The 26,351-nt window shown below is 36.9% G+C and overlaps 1 protein-coding gene across 5 annotated transcripts in view; it reads right to left on the reverse strand.

The window, feature by feature from the left end:
* The window catches only part of GRIA3 (glutamate ionotropic receptor AMPA type subunit 3), a 378,184-nt gene that overhangs the window by 12,523 nt on the left and 339,310 nt on the right, over window positions 1–26,351 (reverse strand). For 3 of the 5 annotated variants that reach the window (XM_049767079.1, XM_049767080.1, XM_049767076.1), the window contains one exon: window positions 14,188–14,435. In XM_049767079.1, the coding sequence (XP_049623036.1) occupies window positions 14,188–14,435 (248 nt within the window). Of the gene's footprint in view, window positions 1–8,247; window positions 8,360–13,512; window positions 13,628–14,187; window positions 14,436–26,351 lie in introns of those variants that run through there. The other 2 variants (XM_049767078.1, XM_049767081.1) reach the window with 2 other exon arrangements.

Raw genomic sequence — 26,351 nt, forward strand, 5'->3', positions numbered from 1 at the left:
CTAAAAATTTAGAAAGCCTTTAAGATAGTATTGGTAGTGAAAATTAAGAATATTAAAAGACAGATAGACCATCTTTGGTGCTGAAGTTAGTGTTTTGTCCTCTATTCCCCAGTTTATGAACCACTTTCTCTCCCTCTTTCCAACTATACATTTTGTTTCTTTATCACCATTATTGTTCCCAACATGTAATGCCCTAAGTGTGATGCTGACTACCATGCTCAGAATCATGACAGTTAGCTAAAATGCATGGCTGAGTCTTTCCAGTGGTATACAGGGCTTGTTTCCATAAAACAATACATTTTCTTCCAGCTTTCTGGGCTTGTTATTTTCTTACTGCAAATGACCCATTGTTCCCATTCTGCCCTGAGTAGGCCCTTACCAGGATCTTCCTCCTTCAAGGTATTATAGACTTCAAATTACTTCATTCAATTTAATTCAACAGCTGCTTTTCATAGATTGCAATAATGGAGTAGTCTGACTAAAAGAATTCATACAATGGAGATCTCATTTTATAAAATCTGGTTTTGAAATTATTTAATCTGTAAATTGACTTAGGTCAACAAAAATGTGATATGTTAGTTTTGAGCAGTGGTTTCTTATAATGTGGCCCAATGACTCCTGGAGGATACCTGCAGCCTTTTTATCAGGCTTTCCAAGGTAAATTTTATTACAAAAATTTACAATTGTAGAAAGATATTCCTTGTCTTCCTTACCCATCTGAATAATATATTAAAGTTTCCTGGATGTCATATAACATATGACCATAGCAGGTTTAACACAGAAGCAGAAATAAGATTTCTTTTTTCTTTTTTTTTTTTTTTTTTTGGTTTTTTTTTGGGCCACACCCTGTGAGGCTCAGGGGTTACTCCTGGCTATGCGCTCAGAAGTTGCTCCTGGCTTCTTGGGGGACCATATGGGACGCCGGGGGATCGAACCGCGGTCCGTCCTAGGCTAGCGCAGGCAAGGCAGGCACCTTACCTCCAGCGCCACCGCCCGGCCCCAGATTTCTTTTTTCTTATATTAAGCCAGATATTAAAGATTTACAGCAGCAAGATAATTCCATTCATCACTATTTTTCATTTCTAATTAAGTTATTTTTCATAAAATTGTGCTATTTATCTAACATATATTGAGTTTAAAATGTTAAATTATGCATTCTTTAAAAGCTTCTTTTAAATTTATGATATAGTAAATATTAATAAAGCTAGCATGCATAAACACAATATTTGAGGAATATGGAGGAAAGAAGATGTTTCGTGTGCCTGCTATTATTATGAGCTTCCATTGTCCACATTTGAAAAAATTCAGGCTCCTTGTGTCAGTAATTTAACATTCTACTTATGCCCCATAGACCTATCTCTACCTTAGTCAATCCAATACTAGTACTGCTCAGTTTCTGTACTGTATTGCCATGGCCTCAACAATGGCAGAGATTCGCATGTTGGGTAACTTGGTTTTCCATAGGACATTTGGTAATGCCCAGAGTTATTTTTCATTGTCATTCCTAAATGGAGAGGGAATGCTCCATTCGGTAATGTACATAGAGGCTACAAGTCAGGGATAATGCTGTATACCCTACTATGCACAGGTCAGGCCCTACAAATCTCTAGATGTTAATATTAGTTAGATTGAAAAATCGTGCTTTGGAGTATTCAGACCTTATCTGAGCTATTCCAAGACCTTAGAAAATATGAAAGATTATATGCTACTAGAAGTCTAGTCTTTGAAAAAATTCACAGGGCTTATGAAATCTGGCTGTGAACCAATGTGCATTTGGGAACTTCTAAATAAAAATGAAGGAGAAAAACAAACATTTCAAACAGCAGCACAGCCAAGGAGCATAAAAGCTGTAATCAGAAATCACAGATAATACCACTTAACAAGGTTAGGATAGCTGCCAAGAAAAGAGAGTAATTTAAAGGCCAAATCTCTGGGAACAGTGTGCTGCTGAGGGGTAGAATAAATTCCCAGGATGGCAAAGAAAAACTGCCTTTATTCACATAATTTTCTCTCTTACTGGCATCTTACTGGTTGCATTACTAAGTTCAACTCAAATCAGTCAAATGTATCGACACCTGCTCCAACACACACATCAGTATCATTAATATCTTCATCAGTTCAGAAGAGAAAGTTTCCTCCATAAAACACTAGAAAACAAATGATATCGAGAAAAGGACTTCTATAATAGATATAATAGATGCCCTTTCTAAAAGAGAATAGTTGTCAGTACTACCCAAATGTGTGCATGCAAAGACAGACTCTCTCTCTCTCTCTCTCTCTCTTTCTCTCTCTCTCTCCCTCTCTCTCTCTCAAGTACTTTAAAGAAAGTGGAATCAAATGAACATTTTGTTTTTCAGTCTGGCACTCGATGTAGTTATTATCATATTTAATATTATTATTGGTTTTGTTTGTTTGTTTGTTTATTTATTTATTTTTGGGTCATACCGGCAGCGCTCAGGAGTTACCCCTTGCTCTCCACTCAGAAATCGCTCCTGGCAGGCACAGGGGACCATATGGGATGCCGGAATTTGAACCACTGTCTGTCCGGGATTGGCTGCATGCAAGGCAAATGCCCTACTGCTGTACTATCTCTCTGCCCCCTCCTATTATTATTGTTAATAAAGTTCAATGATCACTTTAAGAAGGTAAATTTATGGTCACTCTAAAAATTTGAGGTAGAAATAAGTTAAGCAATCTACTCTAACTTGCAAATTATGGGTCAGACCAGCAGGCAAATTAACATATAACCAATACTATTCTATATGAGAACACAAAAGGAAACTGCCTTTCTGATTTTTGCTCTTTGAGCTTTGATGCTCATAATGATATTTTTCCTTTGGCACTACCATAATCCAAATAACTATCAACATAGCAAGATATATCTTGTAGTTGGAGTCTTTTATGATAGTGCAGCAATATTCGTTTAGGGTGTCTTAACTGACACACCTAAGAGAATTTTAAGTCAGAAATATTTATTGTACTCACCTCTGTAGAGAACAGAAAGAATTAAACAAAGTAGGTCAGATCTTTATCGTGGAAATTAGTCAGGCATTCTCCCTTCTGAAGGGCTAGCTATCATTTTTTTTTTTTTTGCTGAGTAGAGCTTTTCTAAGAAAAATACATGGGTTGGCAGGATTAAGGAGAGAGATTTATGATATAGATTTTAGGGAATCCATGACTGTCTCTTGTCCAGAGGTATTTCATTTACTAGTGCTTGTAGTTTTATGATGAAAATTTCACACCTTTAAGGTTAGAAGTATTCCTTGTTTAAATACAAAACTTCCTGGGAAATGGAAACTGAAGGAAAGAATGACTGTGTACAAACTCCAACTCTTTCTTGTTGTTGTTGTTTGGGCCACACCTGGCAGTGCACAGAGGTTACTCCTGGGTTTGTACTCAGAAATTGCTCTGGGCAGGCTTTGGAAACCATATGGGACGCCGGGAATAGAACCCAGATACATCCCAGGTCGGGCATATGCAAGGCCCTACAGCTGTGCTATCTCTCCAGCTCCTTAAACTCCAACTCTTTCTATTTTGGGTGACCTCGTATGGTTGTTCTTTTTTTTTTTTTTGGTTTTTGGGCCACACCCGGTAACACTCAGGGGTTACTCCTGGCTATGTGCTCAGAAGTTGCTCCTGGCTTGGGGGACCATATAGGACACCGGGGGATCAAACCGCGGTCCGTCCAAGGCTAGCGCAGGCAAGGCAGGCACCTTACCTTTAGTGCTACCGCCCGGCCCCTCGTATGGTTGTTCTTAGGTGTTACTTATATCTCTGCAATTAGAAATTATTCCTGGAAGGATTAGGGCCCATAAAATCCCGTGCATGGGAGGACCTTGGTTGGGCACATGCAAGGCAAATGCCTTACCTGCTGTACTATCACTATGGCCCCTCAAAACTTTTTATTTTGTTAAAAATGTTTGTGGGGGAATCAGGTCAAGTTTCCTTTAGAAATATCTAAAGGAAGAGGGTATCTAAATATCTAAAGGGGAAGGTAAGAACACATGTAAATAAATCATCTAAAATTCTGTCAAGAAACTACTGACCTAGACTGCAGAATAATTTGATTAAGGACAACAGTTCTTAAGAGTGGGGAACAGTAATGAATAGTATCTGTTTTCTGTTTCAAAAAATATAGAGGAGAATAAAATAATCTATAACAATTTGATAATGAGTCTTATTTTTGAAGAAAGCATAGCCTACTGATCTGTTTCTACATATGTGTGTCATACACACCTGGCAATAACCCAGTTTAAAAAGATGGTGCTCACTAATCCAAAGCACCCAGCTGAGGTGATGATCATCTAGATTCCCATTCCTGTGGTGTAGCTATTTCAAATGTTCACTAATGATTAGCACAGTTAATAGAGAGGCAGTTTTAGGATAACACTGAATCTTCTTCCAACTTCTGTGAAAGGAGAAAACCAAAATAACTAAGAACTTTGATATATTTCCAAAGAACTCTTCCATTTTCTTTTTATTTTGTGAGGGGCCACACCTGGTGGAGTTTAGGAACTACTTCTGGCTGTGCTCAGAAGTCGCTTCTGGCAGGCTCGGGTACCATATGGGATGCCGCAGATTGAACCCGGTTGGTCCCAGGTTGGCCACATGCAAGGCAAATGCTCTACCTGCTGTGTTATGACACTGGCCCCTATTTTTCAATTTGGTTTCAGACAGTATCTAAAGCAGATGATTTAAAGCCATGTTAGAGTAATTTTTATGAAGAAATAACAGAGTGATATGAGGGTACTGAGACTTGTCAAAGTGGAAAAGAAGAAAAATGCGGCCTTGTGAATAAATGACATGGTCTATTTTTCCAAATAGTAATACTGGAAAAGTTAAGAGAAGAATTTGTATTATGATGATGGCTTTGGGCCTGAGAAACCTGGGGTGTAGTACAGTTTATCTACCCAGGAGACTGAGATATATTCTGTTCTAATGACTTCTTTTTGAGATGTATGTTTAATGGATGACTGAAGATCTTCAATGGTAGCCTTTAGATGTATGGGTAAATACAAGGAAATCAGAGAAATACAAGAAATGTGAATAAATATGTTGTATTTGCATAATTAAATGGAATCCCGGCTCTAATAAGACAATATCTGGATAATTAAATTAATCATAGCCTAAGTTGGAAGCTCTCCATTCACCTCTGGGCCACATCCAAATGTCATTCCAAGTTGCTAACATTTGCTTTTTGGTACTACCCAAGTAGAGTTTTGTTTGATTAAAATTTATAGAATTATCTTTGGCTACCAGTGGAAGGATAGACATCCTTTATTTTTAGCTGACAATATTTCAGGTTCTCATTTTGACAAATCACTGTTTCCAACTAATTATTTGCTCTCCAGATTTTTCCAGAGAACTCCTACCATTACTCAGGAAATCATAGATATGTACTGGCAGGCAGTTATAGGCACCTCTGCCCAGTTAGGTCTGGATTTATTAAATTAAAGCCAATTGATTACCAAGCAAGTGAAGCTTCCTCTTTCCTTGACGAAAGGCTTTACATTTTAGTTCCTTTATATATTATTTGTAGGTTACTTTGGGACAAGGTAGTGAAGGGATTGACCTATAATATATAAAAGCAGCTGGAGTCTAGAACAGTTCAAAATATGCCCTAAACTCCTTCAGCTCTTAATATTCTTTATGCATTTCTTTCCCGAATACAGAATTTTATGACAATGTGAGTTTCAGTTATTTCATTTCTTTTACCTGAGCATGCTTCCCCACGTGGGAGCATGCAAATGTGACATTACAGGTCTCAGGCAATGCAAGCAACTTTTATTCCACAGGGGTGGCTACAATGATTTGTAGAGTTATGCAGTGCTTATTTGCTAGAAACTCCCTCTGAGAGAGTATTTATATCTACATAGTTCAAAAACTTAGCTCAAACCTATTCAACTCCTTGCTAATGAGATCATAATTTAATATAAGTGCAAAGAGCAAATTCAGTAATGCATGTATTTGGCATTAGGAGTTGAAAGCTGTGACTCATTTTACTAAGGGCCTAACAATGCTAGTTGTTGAAATTTGTTGATGAGTATTTGTGCTGTAGAAGCAAACCCAGAAGTCAATTGTCATTATGTGGTAAACTCAAGTAATAGTTTCTCACATTCAAAGATAGAAATCCTTTGATTTTACAGGCATGAATTTCATCAGTATTTGGGGGACATTGCTGGTCGGAAAGTTGCACTGGTGAAGGAGGTTGTACATTTTATAACTGAAACCCAACTACAAACATGTTTGTAATCATGGTGCTTAAATAAATTATTAAAAACAACACTAAAAAACAAAATAGGTCTTTTTCTAATGTCCAGGTCTACAAGAATCTAAAACTGTGCTTGATTCTGGATTATCTTTATAATCCAGTTTTTCTGAGAAGACCTTTACTCTATTATTGACAGAGAGAAAGACTGGAAACAGGTTAAGCTTCTAGAGAAGTTAGTTTTACTTAAAATGTGGCCATTGATACTTTTACTAATATATAATTGATAAGAATAATTTGATTTATATGATTCAACTGTTTGTTAAGATTCACTGAAGTTCAAGGTATCAACTCTGATTTGGTTTTAAAAATTGTGTTTTCATTAGCACAGACTGAGAAGTCACAAAATGGTCATTACCAGAAACTTACATAACAAGTGCTTTTGAAGATACCTAGTTCATCTCTCAGAATTTGGACAAAACTTTATTGATAAAACAAACTCTTAGACTCTGGTTGCAGAACTGATTTCAATGTGGGCAGAGTGGGCTAAAAGGATCCAGTGGACTGTGATGAAGGAATATTGACAATTTAGTGGTGGGGTGTGTCTTAATATTGCATCTCTAAAGCATAAAAACATTTATATGCTTGTAATCCAGTATTAACCTAATAAAATAAATGAAAAAGTATTCATTGAGTTTAATCTGATGGGTGCCAGCATTCTCTTTTTACTATTATTTTCTTTGTTCTTTTTGGGCTACAGCCAGCAGTGCTCAGGGCTTACTCCTGGCTCTATGCTCAGGGACCACTCCAGGCAGTGCTTGGGGGCAGTGATGGCACCAGGTCCGTCACATGCAAGGCAAGTGTCCTGCCCACTGTACTATCACTCAACATCCCAGCATCCTCAATAGCCCTCTCTTGTCTATACCAAGTTTGCAAGTAATGGAATTTTATACTTTCGTGCCTTGCTAGGGCACATAAAATCCTCTTCTAGCATCCATGTATTATACATTTTCAGCATTGATGCTAGCAGTTTTTCTTGTACAGGTTTTCATGTAAAGTAGTATGTTATTGCCTTCGGTATATATTTTGAGAAATATCTGTTTCAAGGCCAGATGAAATTAAGCTTTTAGGTGAATGTAGTGCTTGGAACACACTTTTGCTATCTCTGACCAATGAGAATTTGCCTCTTTGCCAAGGGCCAAATGCGATACCGCTCTCTAAAAAGTCAAAAGAGAATCAATTTCAATTGTTTTCCATAAAATAAATCTATTCCCACCCTGTAACACCAACCTCAGCTCCCACCCTTATTGAAAGCATTTCATTCATTTCAAATATTTCATGCGTCTCTTCCATGGGTGTCCTCCTTTTTCAGAGAGCGTTGGTCTACAACCTTCTCTCCAAATGAAAGGAGACCAAATTTTTGGTCTTAACATACATCGTTTCACTCTGCCACTGCAATGGGATCTTTCCTCTTCGCAATTGTATATTGCATTCTTACCTTCAGACTTTCACTCCTGCTGCTCTTTCTGTAGCTCTGGTGCTGGACATTTGATTATTATTTGTCAATAAGAAACATATTCAAGTTATCAGGATAATATCAAAGGCAAATAATGTCCTAATCATAACCATGTCAAGGCCATGTAGTTAACTTCACACAAACTCACTAGGATGGATTAAGTCTTAAAAAGAGTTTTCTTTCTGAATTATAATTTTTCCGGTGGTTGAATTTATTCTTTAACACCATCTGGCAAAATGAATGGATTTGACAGTCACTGAACTGGTTCAGTTCTTAAGGTAAAAGGGTCCCACGTTTGAAGCAGACACTTGAGATATAGTGTGGATTTGCTCTTGAGAAGTAGACCTGAGTAAGTTCAAGGAGCAAATTTGTCACTACCAGGAAAAAACTGTCAGGTTCTTCATACTTCCTGGAGGCAGCATCAGCATAGAGACATGCAAACCAATGAAGATCATAATATACTCACCCTGCTCCTGGATTCCAAACCAATCTCCATGATTCACAGGAACTTCTTCTAAGATCCAGGAAGTCCCATCGATCTGTAATGGTTCTTGCCTACACACATAACAGTGTCAATAGTCATTGGATCCATCTTAGCTCTGGGTATCCAAAATGTCTACCTTTGGAGATGGCTCCTGCCAATAAAAGATCCATCTTGTTGCAGGAAAAAGGTAGATGCTGACTCTTATCCATAACCTAAGGCCCAAGAATGTCAAACAGTTCTGGTTGTGGAAGAGAAGTGGTTAAGAGATGGCGGTATAGGAGAGGAGAATTGTAGACATACATTGAAGAAATATACACAAGATTGAGGATTTCATTTATACACATGGGAAATACCATACCAGTGCATCACCAAATAGAAAGCCAAGGGAATTTGAAAAAGGTTGTCTTAAATTATAGCTTTTACTATGTTTTCTTACTTGCAAAGATGTGTAGGATTGAAAAAATAGAGGTAACTAGTGGTAGGGGAAAGGCTGCTACTTTTTTTTTTGGCTTCTAGGCCACACCTAGATGTGTTCAGGACTTTCTCCTGACTCTGTGCTTAGGAATCACTCCTGGCACTGCTTGGGGACCATATGTGGTGGTTCTATGTCAGTTACATGAAAGTCAAGCACCTTACTCATTGTATATATCCAGTTCATTTTTTTTTGTTTTCTTAAGAGAACAAACTCTTTTAGGTACCTTATTCTTTTTTATTATTAAAAGGTTTTTTTTATTGAGAGTATGTGGTTTACAATGCTGTTAGTAATGGTTTCTCATGCGCATAATTTTCATTAGGTGCTTTAAAATGACTCATATAAAAGGAAACGACTAATTTTATTTCAGGCCATTTATAATTATTTTGATTACAATAGGTTTCCTTAATTTCTATGTAGCCTTATGTTGGTTAATTTATTCTAGTGCTGCTACATATAGCTACACACAATGAAGCTATTTGTATTATTGATAACCTATAAATGATAATGCATACATTTGTTTAATTAATGGAACTTAAGCATACTCATACTCATAACTTACTTAAGTTAAGGAACATTTTATTTTTACAAACTTCCATTGCAGTGATGTGGTTTCGAATGGTTCCATTTGAACATATTTCTCAGTGTTCCTAAATGTACATGAGATATGCTGGTTTTCAAGTTGGATGCTATGGAAATTGAATGTCTATAAATTCCATGGTAGAGTGAGGTATATATATATTATATATATATATATATATAATCTTGTCAGCTCCATCAAAAAATAGCTTCTTTTACTGACCAGATGCCTTTAGTAGAGTACATGGGAACATGAAATTAGTGCTCATTCACCAAGATTAAGGAAATGATGTCTGGTGGGGGGCAGGGAGATCAAAACACATTTGAAAGTTTGAGATGACAGGCAACTGTGAAGGGAGGCTGATGTAATTATGGAGTAATTCAGTGATTAAATCTCCATTCTGCTGTGCTTTACAGGAACAGACCTTTCCTGGCTTTGTCACAAACCCCTATTGACCTGGGTTTATCACTGAAGCAAACTACTGGCTCTTAATTACCATATTTGTACACATGTTATACTAAATCACTAACACAAAAAGATGATTACAGTTTAAAAATTCCCAAACCACAGCTCTAATTTTCATGATTCTTGCCTGTGCATTTTGAGTCCAACAAGGAAAGATCAATTTGATTTGTTTAAGCTCTCTTAGCTCAGCTTTAGGAAATTGGTAAAATCTAACTAGTCTTTTAATTATAGCCTGTAGGTGTGATTCAGGGCCTACCTCAGTGACTGACCTTACCTAATTCTTTGTATTCAGAAAATAAATATCAATCTCATTAGTTTAAGCATGTATATATTTAAAACAGGCTGAAAAGTTGCTGGTTTCTTTTAGAGACTGGGAAGACATGCTTAGAATGTAAACTATCTCATCACAGGGGGGGCAAAAAGTCAACAATTTTACAAAATTGCCCATTTATCATTATTTAAGGTTGCAGGAAAGAGACAGAGAGATAAGTACTAAAGGGTTTTCTCTCCTGGTTTCAGAGATAATAGGGATTGAAATGTTTTTAAAAAGGAAAAGCACTCATAAATGTCAGGTTATGTGATTATTGTCATTTTTACCAATCAGTTCTGAGGGTTGGAGTAGGTTATATATGCCATTTGCCTTGTAACCAAGATAGTTGAGAACAAACCTAATTTTATGGAAATAATATCACTTGCAATCAGATTCACATTGCTTATTGGATGGGTATGTGTGACAAATTGCTGCCTGCAATATTATCACAAGAGGTGAATCTGGAAGTCAGCAGAGATTTGTGGCAATATTAGCTGTGTGACCTTCTCAGAGTCACCACCATCTCTGGGTCTTGCTTTATGAAATGATGGTATATGAAATCGTCAATTTTTATGCTCACAGGAATGCAATACAATAAGAAGTATAATTCTAGAACCATTTCCTTAATACAGTCAAACCTTAGTGATTTAGACTAACAGAATGGAAGGATTTTTCTCAATGAGAAAGTCCTGAGTTACAAAATTGGGTTGGAGAATGACAGTTTTATTATTTTAAATATGTCTTGTAACTTAAGCTCACTGTAAAATATTGCCTTAGTGAAGGTCCTCTTTAGAACTGCTTTGGCAAAAAGATCTGTAATGGATATATCCAATAAATGCTTCCAACATTTGAAAAAGTTTTGTTCTCTTAAGGAAAAATTCAACTAGCAATGTAGTCTAAATTCTTTACTTGTTTTATAAACATCTCGGTCTATAAAATTAGATTGTTGACTGGATCCTGTCCAGTTTTTAAAAGATTCTAAATTGAAGGCCTTCTAATTAATGAGATTTTACTGCCTTTTTACTTCCTCCATTGATTCCTTTTTGGCATCACATCTAGACAGTGGTTAAAACAGATTCATATTTATCTCTTGCCTCTTGCTCACTCTCAGAAGAAATGCAATAGAGGCAAGAGTAAGCAAAAATGGGTAATACAAAAACAATAAACTTTCATTGGCTGTATAACACTAATCATACTGTTATCCATACTTGAGAAAGGAATTGACCTTATTTTAAAAGGTGCGTGGGAGGAATGTCTTAAAAAGTTAAAGATGACTGGCAGGTTTGCACTAAGTTCTAAAGAAGTTGAAAAACATTTATGAATTACTGAAATCTTTTCTATTTGCATATCAAAATTCTGAAAATCATGGGTTGCCAATAAAGGAATTGGATGACTTTGTAGCAGTATCAGCTGAGATAAGAAAAGGTTGGTTGCTGCTTGTCATTAATTAACAGCCGTTTTAAAGCTTTAGGGGTCTTCTTGATACCAAAACATCTGGATGAAAAGTAAAAATTCTCTCAAATACTTGGAGATTTTTGCTTGTCTGTTTATCTAACGTTAGCCATAAGATAGTCTGGTCATTTGGCATAATGTGGATATTTTAGAGTCGTCTTGATATAATCCATGCTCCTTTGTAATCATGTTGAATGCGAATGGTGGATTCACGAGAGCAATGTATCCAATACAGCTTACTTTTCTTTATGCAACTCAATTAAATGTAATAACTAGGTTCTCTGTGGCCTGCTAATGACATGGAGAAAAAAAGAATTGAAAGAATCGCTAAGTATTTTAGGCATCAGATTAGCCACTGCAAAACTCAAAGAGCCAGAAAGAAGTTTGGCAAAAATGTCAAAGGATTAGTTCACATTGGCGGGAAAGGAAAATACTGTTTTTTTTTTTTTTTTTTGACACTAAGTAAAACCTTGATTAACTGAAACCCATGAGGGATGAATGGAATTGTCAACAAGAATATTCATTTGGATCACTCAGTTTTTGACATTTTTTTCTTAAAATGCGTATATCCATTTTCTTGCCTCAGGAAAGCAATCTGAGGGTCAATCCAGATGGAGAGAAGATATAGGAGACAGAGTTGACTGTGATCTAACCATAGGTCATCTCTTGGTCTCTTGCAGTCTTCTTTTGGGCTACTATTGCTGCTTTCTCATCAATGTGGAGTACTGAAGTGGGGGGAGGGCACTGGTTAGGTGTGTTTTTGGTTAATCAAGGTTTTACAGTAAAAGATCTTATTAAAGCCTGGCAAGATTATGCGCTGATGAAGTTTTCTTTAAAATTTATTTCTGTTAAAGTATTCCAAACCTATATGGTACTGCAGACTGACTAACTTTTCCATTAGGATCCTGAGGAATGGAGAGGGAGTTAGTGGTGCACAGCTGGAACCATTGTCTCTGAAGGAGAAAAGGTTTGGCTTGCCTGTCTGTTGGCCTGTGGCTGGGAAACAGTGTTGTTCTTCACCTTAAGAAGTTCACGGTATCTTGGTGGTACAAAAGCCGATCTTACATGCTTCAGTATGATTCCCATGCCTTTTGGGCCATGAAGAATTCTGTTTTCAGGTGATGTCCCGTACTTACCCAATGTGTCTTTTAGTCAGTCACTTGGTAGCTTCTCCTCTGTGTGTGTCCCCATTTCTTGTTGCTTGGAGGATGGCTACTTACTCTTTCTGACCCCAAAGAGTGTTAAGGAGCAAAAGTAATGCCAAATGAGATTCGTTTTCTCCTGCTAGTAGCCTGAACAACCATCAGACCTATCTGAACCAAGAACACAGCTAAAGAGAAGCCAAATCATGGATTCATACAAGACAGTATCACAGTTAGGCGACGCGCATGTTGAAATGTACATATATCTTTGTAAAGTCCATATATGGGGTGGCCTATTGAAGAAAGACCCCATTTAACTTGAAACCGAACTCCTTTGGATTTCAAGATAAAAGGGGTCAGCTTAAATAGACCAGCACATATAGAGAACAACATTTCATCCTCACGCATACACATAATTAAAGAAACTGACTCTAATCATCAACCGACCTCCATGAGCAATCAACACACCTGGGGTGGGGTGGGGAGGGCTGGAACCTGAGTTCGTTAGATGGATCTGATTTCTCACTCTTGTCAAAAGAGACAGATGTGGTAACTCTCAAGAAAGCCCCTGGGCTCTTGAAAGCCTAGGGGATGAAAATTCATGCCATGCACTTCATAAGGCAACTGTGTGATGTGTGGCTGGGGAGGGAATAAAGAGTGTATGGGGAGACTCTGTCTGGGAGTTTAAGAAGGGACCCAAGTTAGATCAAAATATTGGGCAATGCCCTGAAGACGTTCTGGTTCCCAAAGCTGCCAGGCAGGGGAATAACCTGGAAATTCCACTTTATGTGTTTGTCTTGTGCTCTCTCCTCAATAATAAGATAACAGTCTTGCCGATTACTCGTCACTAAGGGTACCCGGTTGTGGTGACATTGAGGCTGACCTTGGAGTCACCGCCCCCGCTGCCGCACTCTCCTTTGTCGTACCACCATTTGTTTTTCAATTTGTCCAAGAGGCCTTGCTCATTCAGTTTTAATACTGCCAGGTTAACAGCATTTCTTGAAACGATAAAACATAACTTGTAAGAAAATGCACAAATGCTTAGGAAATCGTTAACGTATAAAAAGGAGCACAAGAGGACAAATTGGCTAAATTTCACAGAACGTGGAGCTATAAAAATGTCTGTACAGCAAATACAGGGTTAAATATTGGAAGGTGGCATGGAGGATAACATTTGCTCAAAACTGAAGTGTGCGGGATGGGGAATTGTCTTTGAGAAAAAAAGTAACAAGAACACCACATCCATGCAATTAACATTCGTCACATATGGCACCATAACTTGGCTTTTACCATTTAAATTGAAAAAGCCGTTGAACTGTAAAATTAAAACAGCAACAAACAGTCAGAGAGGACAACACAGAGAGAGAACATTGAAAAAAAATGGATGCATTAAATAGATGAAACCATAATTTACCGTCTTATTTAACTCCATGGAATATTGCAGATTTAAACTTTTAAAAGTTACCTCAAAATCCACAAGAAAGAAAATGACAACAAAATGCATCAGGGTAGGTGGAATACTATAACAACACGGATATTGTTATATTATTCCACCCACCTTAATGCTGAGCCTTTAGGGGTTGCCACACCATAGCCTTTGGAATCCAGATTTCCACCAACTTTCATCGTATCACATGGTTTTCTCTGCTCAATGTACTCATTCATGGTCGACTCCAGCAGAAAGGCAAACTTTCCCTTAGACTTCCGCACTCGGGCCACTCCATCAGCTGTTGTTTTGGTAAACACAGATGGCTCTGCTGATTTCATGTAAGACCACATTTTCTCATAGACAGCAATTTTGGACCTCTGTAACAGATAAAAATTAATTAGCAGCACTACAAGATATTCAAACTTGGAAGAGGGTTGGAGTGATAGCACAGCAGGTGGGGCATTTGCCTTGCACTCAGCCAACCCGGGATGGACCCGGGTTTGATCCCCGGCATTCCATATGGTCCCCCGAGCCTGCCACGAGCTATTACTTAGCGCAGAACCAGGAGTAACCCCCCAAACCCCCCAAAGTTGTAAGAGGCCTTAATGCAGGAGTTTTCAAACATTTTTACATTGCAACCTATAGTAAGGAACTTATATTCTTCTGTCACTCAATAGATACATTTATCCATATGTAAACATGGTTCCACCACAGGCTTCTCAAAAACCATATTTATCCTTGCTAAATCTAATGCTCTTTGATATTTTCTATTCTATGCTAATTCACTTAAAATGCTGCTCAGGATCCACTACATTGATTTCATGACTTCCCTAATAGGTTGCAATCTAGTTTGATAAACACTTTTTGGTTTAATTTTCTCAATGTAAAATTTGCACTTGCTGTATCTCACTATGTGAGTACCCTTCACTTGCCTGAAATAAAGGCAATTGCTGGGATGTACAATAATTTTATTTATCCTACTGTAGCATGATAAACAGTTCTGAATTAAAGTACTTATTTGGAGGTGGAATTTCTCTATAACAATTCCGGTTCTTTAGAACCACTCACTAGAATTATGCAAAACAATTCTATTCCTCCTCTATACGTCAGCCCTTCAAATACTGCAAGGTTATCATTTTGCCTTTTCTTCTTTTTCTCATTAGACTGAACTCTACCAGCAGATTTCCAAAACTTTCACCATTTTGATATTTTTTTTGCATATTTTTTTTTATTTAAACACCTTGATTACATACATGATTGTGTTTGGGTTTCAGTCATAAAAGGAACACCACCCATCACCAGTGCAACATTCCCATCACCCAAGTCCCAAATCTCCCTCCTCCCCACCCAACCCCTGCCTGTACCCTAAACAGGCTCTCCATTTCCCTCGTACATTCTCAATATTAGGACAGTTCAAAATGTAGTTATTTCTCTAACTAAACTCATCACTCTTTGTGGTGAGCTTCCTGAGGTGAGCTGGAACTTCCAGCTCTTTTCTCTTTTGTGTCTGAAAATTATTATTACAAGGGTGTCTTTCATTTTTCTTAAAACCCATAGATGAGTGAGACCATTCTGCGTTTTTTTCTCTCTCTCTCTGACTTATTTCACTCAGCATAATAGATTCCATGTACATCCATGTATAGGAAAATTTCATGACTTCATCTCTCCTGACAGCTGCATAATATTCCAACACCGGCCCAGTGGGGCTCAACTCCTAAACATTTTGATATTTTTATCATAGGAATCTAGATTTTCTTAGTCATGTACAGAGACAAACATGGCACCTCAAATATGGCAAAGATAGAAAGAAAAAATATTTACATCTGGTAATGGAGCATTGTAGTCCAAAAAATCTTTTATCTACCCTTACGACAATTATGTATTGAACATCTTCCATATTGGGGTGTGAGGAACATAGTAGGAGGAACAAAGTCCCTTTCAACTCAGGTTGAGGTCAGACCAAAACTGCCAGTTCTTTATGTCAGTCAAATTCTCTCTTTCCCTTTCTGAAATTTCTAATTTCATTTCATTAAATTTCCATCCAATTTAGGGAGTTCTCAGAACACATACTAAATATTTACTGATTTAGGTCAGGCAGTCTGGAACTTTAAAGAAAGTTTTTTTCAATGACTATAAATTCCAGATGCGTTGGGAACGAGAGCCTTGGGAAAACATCTCAGGACTATTTGACCAGAGTTGAGCTAACATTGTGGAAATTATAAACATATATAAACATATGCAATGTTTTCAGGTGTAGTTTTATAGGATTTCCTTCCTGGTTCCCACTCCAGCTTTTCTCCTTGCTTATTTAGTAGTTTTTTTTGTTTGTTTGTTTTTGAAAGTGAACTTCATTGAACCTTTCTTAAGGCATCTTGGAACTGCTCAAATAATCCCAGAGAGATACCAGCTCACAAAGCTGTTACCATGGAAATTAAACGCTGTGTTTAGGGCAATCAGACCTCCACTAATGTTCTCATTATGCTCAGCTAATCCATCTAATGATAAATCTGATCAAGTTACTTTATTCTTTAAAATATCCCAGCAGGGCCTTAATACTTATAGGGGGAAATTTGAACACTTATGGTGTTCAAGTCTCTAAAATCTTGACTACATTCCCTATGAATATCACACAGGGATACTACTCACTGTTCCCTGATAATGCTACATACTTTCATGTTGAATGTCTTTATTGATGTTTTTATTACAGCCCGAGTGATCCCTTTTCATTCAATTAGATTCAGAATGAATATGCTTTCTGTGAAATCTTTCCTGATTCTCCCCTTTCTTCCCCCAGAAAAGATTTCTTAATGGTTTTCTCAATGCACTCAACTCATATTGTACAGTATTATATTATAATGAGTTGGCAATGTGTTTGTCTTTCTTGTACTACTGTTTTCTTTAAGAATAAGGGTTTTATCTTATTTATTTTGGTAGCCCATTTGACAGTTATCAGGGTGCTTGCTACAAAGTAGGCATTCAAGACATATGTGTTTAATAACTAAAGTTCAGGCTCAATCAGGGTCACAACTAGATTGTTGTTCAAACATTTCAGGTTAGTGAAATATTTTACCATAATTAGTTTTCTATTAATTTGGAATCCTGGAGATGAAATTATTCAGAAGATCACTGGGACCAATTCCTAGTAGGCCAACAAGAAAGCATCAGTTATAATGTTTTCTCTTCTTTAGACACTTGCTTTCGGTTTTTTTTTATATTAGAGATTTTACTTATTTACTTCTGCCCTTTTAGCTGTTTTTATTGGTTTTCAATATTAGGGAAAGTTAGGAGCATAGATTCACACATTTCTATATGTGAGTATGATCCACCATACCCAACACTAAATTTCCAGTACCATTCCAACACCAAAAGTACTTCTCTATCCATGTTCCCCTCCAAGCCCTCCTCTTTCCTTTTGTTATCACAATCATTATCTGAGTCTAGTAGTCAGTTGTATTACTTTTTGTCAGTTTGTTTTATTTATTTATATTTTACATATGAGTGAAGCTATCTAGTAATTGTCTTTCCCTTGCTTATTTTACTTAGCATAATCATCTCACAGTCCATTAATTTTGTTCCAATAATTAGTTTCATTTAATTAGAAAAATTATACAGTGTGATTTACAAAGCTGCTAACGTGAAGTTTTAGGCAGAAAGTGCTCTAACTCTAAACCTACCACCAATGACAGGATTCTTCCAATAACATTCTAACATTTTCTCCCCCACCCCTTTTAATGTCAGAGTAGTATGCCATTGAGAATATAATATATACTGCAGCTCTGTGTGTGTGTATGTAAGTTTGTCTTTGGACCACATACTGAGAGTACACTGGCAGTGGTCAGGGACTATTCTTTTTTTCCCTTTTATTTAAATATTGTGATTACAAAGTTGTTCATGATTGAGTTTTAGTATTACAATGTACACCAACTTTCACTAGTGTACATTTCCTACTACAAATGTCCCCAGTTTCCCTCCCACTCTTTCCACTGCCTGCCTACTCTTCTCTGTCTGTCTCTCTCAGGGACTGCTCAGAACTCAGTGTGGGGTGACTTTTAATGGTACTTGAAGTACCATGTGGTATCAGGTATCAGACCCAGGCTTCTTATATACAAATTCTTTACTACAGCCCTTTGACCTCTGTTTCTGGCTTAGTCCTGGCTTTTTGTTCACTAGGGATCACTCCTAGTGAGGCCCAGGGGATTATATGGGGATGCTGGTGATTGAACCAGGCTGTCCATATGCAAGACAAATTTTCTACTCTCTGTACTATCTCTCTGTAACTCTCCAAGTTTTAACTAACATTTGCAATTTTGAACTTTTTGACATAAGCCATTCTCAAGGGTGTAATATAATCTCTCACTGTGGTTTTGAACTGCATTTCACTAATAATAAATGATGTTGAACATGTTTTTATGTGTCTGTGGGCTATCTGTATGTCTTCATTGGAGAAATTTCTATTCAGATAATTTTCCCATTTTTAAAATATTGGGCCACTTTTTTGTTGTGAGTTGTGCAAATTATTTATTTTGATTTGTCTGCCTTTGATGCACCAATAACTTTAGTCTCTAATAATCAAGGCCTTCTGAAATTGAAGTCCTTCAATTGATATTTATTCTTATTCCATTTTCAATTATCATATGAATGATAATATAATTTCTAGGCATAACAGCAAAATACATTCTTAATTACTATTTCATTCCAGTATAATTTTCCAGTCAGCTTCCCAAAAAAACTAAAAGAAAAAAATCTAACATGCACAGAAATATATAAAATATTCTCATTTACATGCCACAGAATTTAAGAAGTAAAGAAACTATTTTTTGCATATATGCAAATGTTCTCAGGGATCATTTCTGGCAGTGCCCAGGAAGACTCTCCATGGTGCTGGGGAATGAACCCGAGTGAATTGCATATACTTTCCTCCCTAGATTATCTTTCCAACCTAATAAATAAAACATTTTAATATTAGAATATGCCAATGTACTTTGCCTTAATAGTATATACCTCAGGTTACTTTCAAACCAAAAAGTAACTTCTACAGATGTACCTAACTTGTGATGGTTTAACTTATATTTTTTTTACTTCCCAATGGAATTTTTACTTTTATATTTATTTTCAGTAGAATTTGTACTTCAGTTTTTGAATAAAAGCATTGTTTTTCCATTTCACTACAGTATTAAATAAATTACATGAGATATTGAACGCTTTATCATAAAATATCCTTTGTATTTTTATAAATGTGTTTTTCATAAAACAGCCTTTGTGTGATAAGTTTGGCTTCTTTGAAGGCAAAATATATGTTTGAACCATACCCACTGGTTTGGTGTGTTAATAGAACATTTTGTAAGGTTATGTATATTAACATTTTTGACAGACATTTTAATTTACAATGGGATTATTGGCATTTATATATTTGCAGTTATACTTCATTCTGTTGAGGAAGAACTGCATAAGTGATCTTGGTATTTATCAATCATTTACATCTCTTTATATATATGAAGAGAGTGGTTTTTGGGCCACACCCAGTGATGCTCAGGAGTTACTCATGGCTATGATCTCAGAAATCGCTCCTGGCTTGGGAGACCATATGGGACGCCATAGATTGGACCACTGTCCATCCTAGGCTAGCACATGCAAAGCAGAAGTCCTAACGCTTGCGCCACCACTCCAGCCTCCCTTTATAGTTTTATTATAATACACTTATCTCTTTTAAAACAACATATAGCATTTTAATCTCTGGGTATGTGATAATTCACTTATCCAATTTACTGTTGAAAACGATCATTGGTGAGTTCCATTCTTTGGGGGGGCATTGTAGTGCCCTGTAGGCACATTAGTTTATCTTGGACAAATCATATCTGAGAAAAAGGAGGAGGTTAGAACAGTTTATCTCTTATACTATTTATAAGCATGCTATTGCTTCCAAAGATAAATTTATAAGCCATGAGTATAGGGACTCATGAATACTGATCTAAGTGCACCATAATTTGGACTAATTTACTTGATTTACTTGTGCTCTTTGATTGCTGGTGGATTAAGGTTAAAAGGTTTATTTCTTAAGCAATGATGTATTTCTAGAATAAAAATACAGTGCTCAAAGTTGGCATTTTAAACAAATTTGGATACATGCAACAGATATTAATAAATGTAGTAAGTAAAAAGATGGCTTTTGGCAGAAATTATTGGGTCCTGTTTGATGACTAAATTATGAAAGAAATTAGAAGATGGGAAAATAAATGGCTCATTAAATGGGAAAAATAAGTTGAAATATTTATCTCACTAACTAGTATTTCAGCCATGGTATTAATATTAAAATAAAAAATCATGGCCATTTTCCCAGTGTTTCTTATTTTGGCTAAAAAATGAATGCAATAAAATAACAAATTTTAGTTCAATCTTTTGGGAGAAAAATTTAAAATATGGGAAAGACATGTAATAGCAATTTTATTTTTCTCCAACCCTCCACATTTCATTTATTTCATCTCAAAGAGCAACATTTTGTGTCCAAGATTGAATGATCAATGATTATACAGAGATATTGTGAGAAATTCTTTTAGTATTGCTAGGTAATTAATAAAATCAAAAAGGAGAAAAGCATGAATGGAGGAAGAACAAAGTAATCCAAACAGTAGATAAAATAGAGCTCCAGAATTCATGAATTAAATAGTCACTATTCCAATTATTTGTATGCAATAAGGAAGGTCAATGTTATGAATTAACATAACTTTTTTGGGTGAAATTTGAATCTTGCATATTATAAGAAAGTGATTAGTGAACATGTTTCGCCTACTGCTTAGACCTTGTTTATATTTGAGATGGCATTATGTATGTATATTTATCACTGTGCATATGTAGTTTTCTAGTGACGAAAACATTCCTATGTAGATTCAGTAACGTACAAGTATTGTATAACACATTAATTGAGAACTTCATGTCATAACTTAGCACACTGATTGAGAACATCTTGCCAATGCTTGGGCAAATCTTTTCTTTCTTTCTTTTTTCTTTCTTTTTTTTTTTTTTGGTGAGGGGCACATTCCACAGTGCTCAGGTCTCATTTCTGTTTCTGCAAGAAATACACTAACAACTAACATGACAATGTTAAAGAATGAGAGAAGTAGAATGCTTGTCGTGAATACAGGCAGTGGTGGGGGAGAAGGGGGACATTGGTGGTGGAAATGTTGCACTGGTGAAGGGGATATTCTGTTCATGACTGACACCCAACTACAAACATGCTTGTAATCATGGTGCTTAAATAAATATTTATTTAAAATAAAAAAGAATTATTCCTGCCAATGCTTAGGGGACCACATGGGGTGCTGGAGATGGACCCGGGTCATCTGCATGCAAAACAAGTTCCCTACCCCTGTACTGTCTCTTTGGCCCCAACGTGTGTAAATCTAATGTATTCAATTTATTATTTAATACATTAATCTCTACTAGAATAGTGCTTTGCTTACAGGAAGTGCTGAAAAAATTACATATTTTATAGCACAGATAACATACTTTGTTTTAGTGGAAGAATTTAATAGTGCCATAAATTACTTTTGTTCCGTATTTACAGAATCATTACTTAATTTTATAGAAAAATTGCATGTTCAAATATTATTCACATAATCAGACACTTGGGTTTCTAATTTCTAACCATATCCTTGTAAATACCCATATTATGCTATCCACAAAAATCATTATCATTTGGTTTGGATGAAAAGCAATTATTGGTGGAAAAAATGGGTAAGAGGAAAAATTAATCTGTCAAATTTTTATTTTGTAGTTTAGCTGAAATGCATACATTGAAGTTTTCCTTAACTATCCTTTGAAGATATTTGATGAATGACAGTTTCTGAACTAAACACCCATAGCCAACCTTCTTTCTTATTCCTGTGTCCTCCCTAGCATTAAAAAAAACAAAGATTACTTCACTGCACGGAGCAAATGGGAATAATGATCCTTTAAAGGCAAGGTACTCATTAGGAATGGAAGTTGTTGGTACAACTTCTTAGGGGAATACTTCACCTCCTTTATAATTTTTCTTAATTTTCATAAAGTTTTATGGGACTGGAAGAGGACAAGATGCTTTTAAGTCCTAGTGGGAGTGGGCAGGGAAGAATAGGAGGAAAGACAAGGCCTTATTAGAGTTGGATTCATTATCAAATATTTTTATTGGGTTATACAACTCAAGTTTACAGATGTGCCATATTATTTTTTTGCCACACCCTACAGAAGTGCTTTAAATCATGACTCTAACATTGGAAATTTCAGGTATTTGAGGTAGACCGCAAATACACTTGTCCCAAGTGTATTGACATCATATAATCCTTAAATATTGCTTTTCCTTGAATTTGTCATGGTCAGAAGCAAGAAAAATAAGTTGATTTTATTTAAATCTGTTTATAAAAGGCTTTCTAATCACCAAGATGATTTTATACACACTGTCTCATTTAAACCTTTAGCAACTCTCTGAGGTGAAGCAGCAGGCATTTTTTGTATCACTGCCTAACCCTCAAAATCTGAAACAGTGTCTGGCATCCAGAGAAATTCAATAAATATTTTTAAACAAAAGAATAAATACATCTTGTATAGATGTATGTTTAGCAGCAATATGAGAAGCCAGGGTGTGCATTATTTTGTCTGCCTGCTTATTTTACTCAGTCCAATGCAAAGTAAACACAAATAAACAAGGCTGGGAAAAACTATGCTTGCTATGAAAGCAGAGTTTCCAGATGTGTTCCAAACAGAAAGTCACCCCGAAGGTCTGCCTATATAGAACTTTGGGGATTGTTTCTGCCTGAATTTGCCTCAGGTTTCCAACTGTGAGGAACAGAGCTGAGACCCTATTCAAGTCTGATGACTCCAAGACTACAGGCAGATTAGAAATGCTGCAATGCATACAGCTCTTTTTTGTTGTTGTTGTTTTGTTTTGTTTTTGGGTCACCCAGCAGTGCTCAGGGATTACTCCTGGCTCTACACTCAGAAATCACTCTGGTAGGCTCGGGGGACCATATGGGATGGTGATATCCTTCTGCATGCAAGGCAAACGCCTTACCTTCAGGCTATCTCTTCGGCCCTGCACACAGCTCTTTAGCTCCAATAATAAAAACATTCTTTTTGGTGACAGAGAACAGTTTTCAAAAGAGTAAGTTTCTTGTTCAAACTAACTTTCATTTTAAAAATGGGTTGAAATTATACTTATTTTTTTCTATTCTTTTCTTTTCCCTCGTTATGTGCTATGCCATGTTTCTTATTTCAAGACCATGGCGTGTTTTTGGTTTGTTTGTTTGTTTTTGTTTTTTTTTGTTTGTTTGTTTGTTTTGCTTTGTTTTTTGCCTGTTTTTTTGTGGTGCTTATCGATATAGCTGGAGTCTTCACTGGATAATTGACACTTTTTTTTTGGTACTGGTGGAGTGTTTCACCTTCTTTCTCTCCTTCATCTCCCAAATCGATGATGAGAGCCTCTAGAAGGATTCCACCCATTTTGGGAGTATTAGACTCTTACCCCAGTTTATTTATCTCCTCCTTTTCAGGCAAAACCATGCAACTTGAACTAGCTAGTCCTGCCTACAGTTTGAGGGGGAGATAAGGGAGGCATCAAGACCAAACAGGGGCAAGACTACTAAGTAGTGGGTTGGATACAGAGGGGACCACATATTCTAGCCGCCCTGGGGGTGAGGGAAGAGGAAATGGGAGGTAGGACAAAAACGGAGGGATAGGGAGGACAATTTGGGGATGGGAATCCCCCCTGATTTTATGTAAATATGTACCTAAAATGTTATTGTCAACAATATGTAAGACACTATGATCAAAATAAAAATTATATTAAAAAAATGGGTTGAGATTCTTGGGGCCAGAGCGATAGCACCGCGGTAGGGCGTTTGGCTTGCACATGGCTGACCCAGGACGGACCTGGGTTCAATCCCTCGTGTCCCAGATATTCCCCGAAGCCAGGAGCGATTTCTGAGCGCATAGCTAGGAGTAACCCCTGAGCGTCACCAGTTGTGCTCCCCCAAAATAAAACAATACAAAAGGATTGAGATTCTGTGATTTACAATACGGTTAGTGATGGTTTCTCATGCACATTATTCCAGTGCCACACCTGTCACCCTAATACCTACCTCCATCTCAATTTTTTTAAATAGGGAAAATTGTAAGTCAATTCTCATCCATTTTCTCAGAGAATTTGAATACTTAAATTTTATTATCAAATGTTATGATCCTGTTATAAATGTCTAGTGTTCATACTTCTAAAAGGAATCAAAGCAATTTGGGATAGAGGAAGGACACGTCTGGCTTGACAAATACACCTGACACAAGTTTTTCTTTTATATTTGCTCTGAGGAAATCAGTATTCTTGCTGAGGTTCATTTGGAAGAAAGAGAAGCATAGAATTTTACAGTCGCCCCTGACTTAAATCAACGGAAATACATTCCATTTGGGGCAAGGCATATAGGGCATAGTTTCATTGTGTTGTTACTTTGGGGGAACACAACTGTCTGTGTTCAGGGCTTATGACTGGCAAGCTCAGGGTACCATATGGAGTGCCAGGGACCAAACCTAGGTCAGTTGCATGCAAGGCAAGCATCCTATCCTATTTACTACCAACAGCATGATTTTACTTTAAGGTAAGACAGAAACTTCAATTTCTTTTTCCCTCACTTCAGTTCACACATTTCAAAATCTTTCAACAAGTATAGTAAGTTTTCTATTATTTCAGACTATCAGCCATTGCTGTGTGACTATGTATTGGCAAAAGAGGGAAGCAGGGAAAGAGACAAGTTATTTATATTCTTAGGTTTTTTTTTTTTTTTTTTTTTTTTTGGTTTTTGGGCCACACCCGGCAGTGCTCAAGGGTTACTCCTGGCTGTCTCCTCAGAAATAGCTCCTGGCAGGCATGGGGGACCATACGGGACACTGGAATTCGAACCAACCACCTTAGGCCCTGGATTGGCTGCTTGCAAGGCAAACGCTGCTGTGCTATCTCTCCGGGCCCTATATTCTTAATTTTATATTGATTTATTGTGATCTTGATAGAGTGATTTTGGGGGCTGGAAGTTTAGATAGCTTTAGTGGAGTTAAGGTATCTTTTTGCATAGACATGAAATGTGTCTCTCAAACTTCAAGCAAACATTTAAAATACTCTTTTCATTGTTTTTGTTTCTTTGGGCCACACCTGGTGATGCTCAGTGGTTACTCCTGTCTATGCACTCAGAAATTGTTTCTGACTTGGGGGACCATATGGGATGCCAGGGGATCGAACTGCGGTTTGTCCTACATTAGTACGTGCAAGGCAAATGCCCTACAACTTGCCCCACTGCTCCAGCTCCTAAAATACTTTTTTTAAAAAAAATTTTATTTGAGCACCATGATTACAAACATACTTGTAGTTGGGTTTCAGTAATAAAAAGAACACCCCCTTCAACAGTGCAATCTTCCCGTCACCAATGCCCCCTCCATATTCCTTCTCCTCCACCCCCTTCCTGTATTCAAAATAGGCATTCTACTTCTCTCACTCACTACCATTGTCATGATATTTATTAGTGTAGTCATTTCTTTAACTGCACTCTTTATGGTAAGCTTCATATCACGGGCTGGTCTTTCCAGCCCTCATCTCTATTGTCTTGGAACATCATTACAATAATGTCCTTAATTTTTCCTAAAATCCATAGATGAGTGAGGCTATTCTTTGTGTCTCTCTTTCCCTCTGGCTTATTTCACTCAGCATAATAGTTGCCATGTCCATCTATGTATAGGAAAATTTCATTACTTCATCTCTCCTGATGGCTGCATAATATTCCATTGTGTATATGTAACACGGTTTCTTTAGCCATTCATCTGATGAAGGGCATCTTGGTTGTTTCGAGATGCTGGCTATTGTAAATAGTGCTGCAATGAATATAGGCATAAGGAAGTCATTTTTGTATTGTGTTTTTGTGGTCCTAGTGGTGGTATTGCTGGATTATATGGGAGCTCAATGTGCAGTTATTCTTTTTAAATAATTTTTATTTTGACAAACGTGAATTACAAATCTTTCACAGTAATATTTTAGGTACATAGTGACATTGAATCCAGGGCATTTCCTCCACCAGTGTTGTTCTCCTCCACCCTTGTTCCCAGCATGCATCCCAAAACCCCCTCTTTTGCCCCCCCAGCTGCTAGTATAAGTGATTCCCTCTATGTTTAGCTTGTTGTAGATTGGGTATAGATTGTGTTGTTGCTGGCTTTGAACTTGGTGTTTAAATATGATCATTTTTTACTTCTACTCAATGTTCATACGACTTTTTTTGTACTATCCATTCTCC

This window comes from Suncus etruscus, chromosome X (genome assembly GCF_024139225.1).
Source record: "Suncus etruscus isolate mSunEtr1 chromosome X, mSunEtr1.pri.cur, whole genome shotgun sequence".
NCBI lineage: Eukaryota > Metazoa > Chordata > Mammalia > Eulipotyphla > Soricidae > Suncus > Suncus etruscus.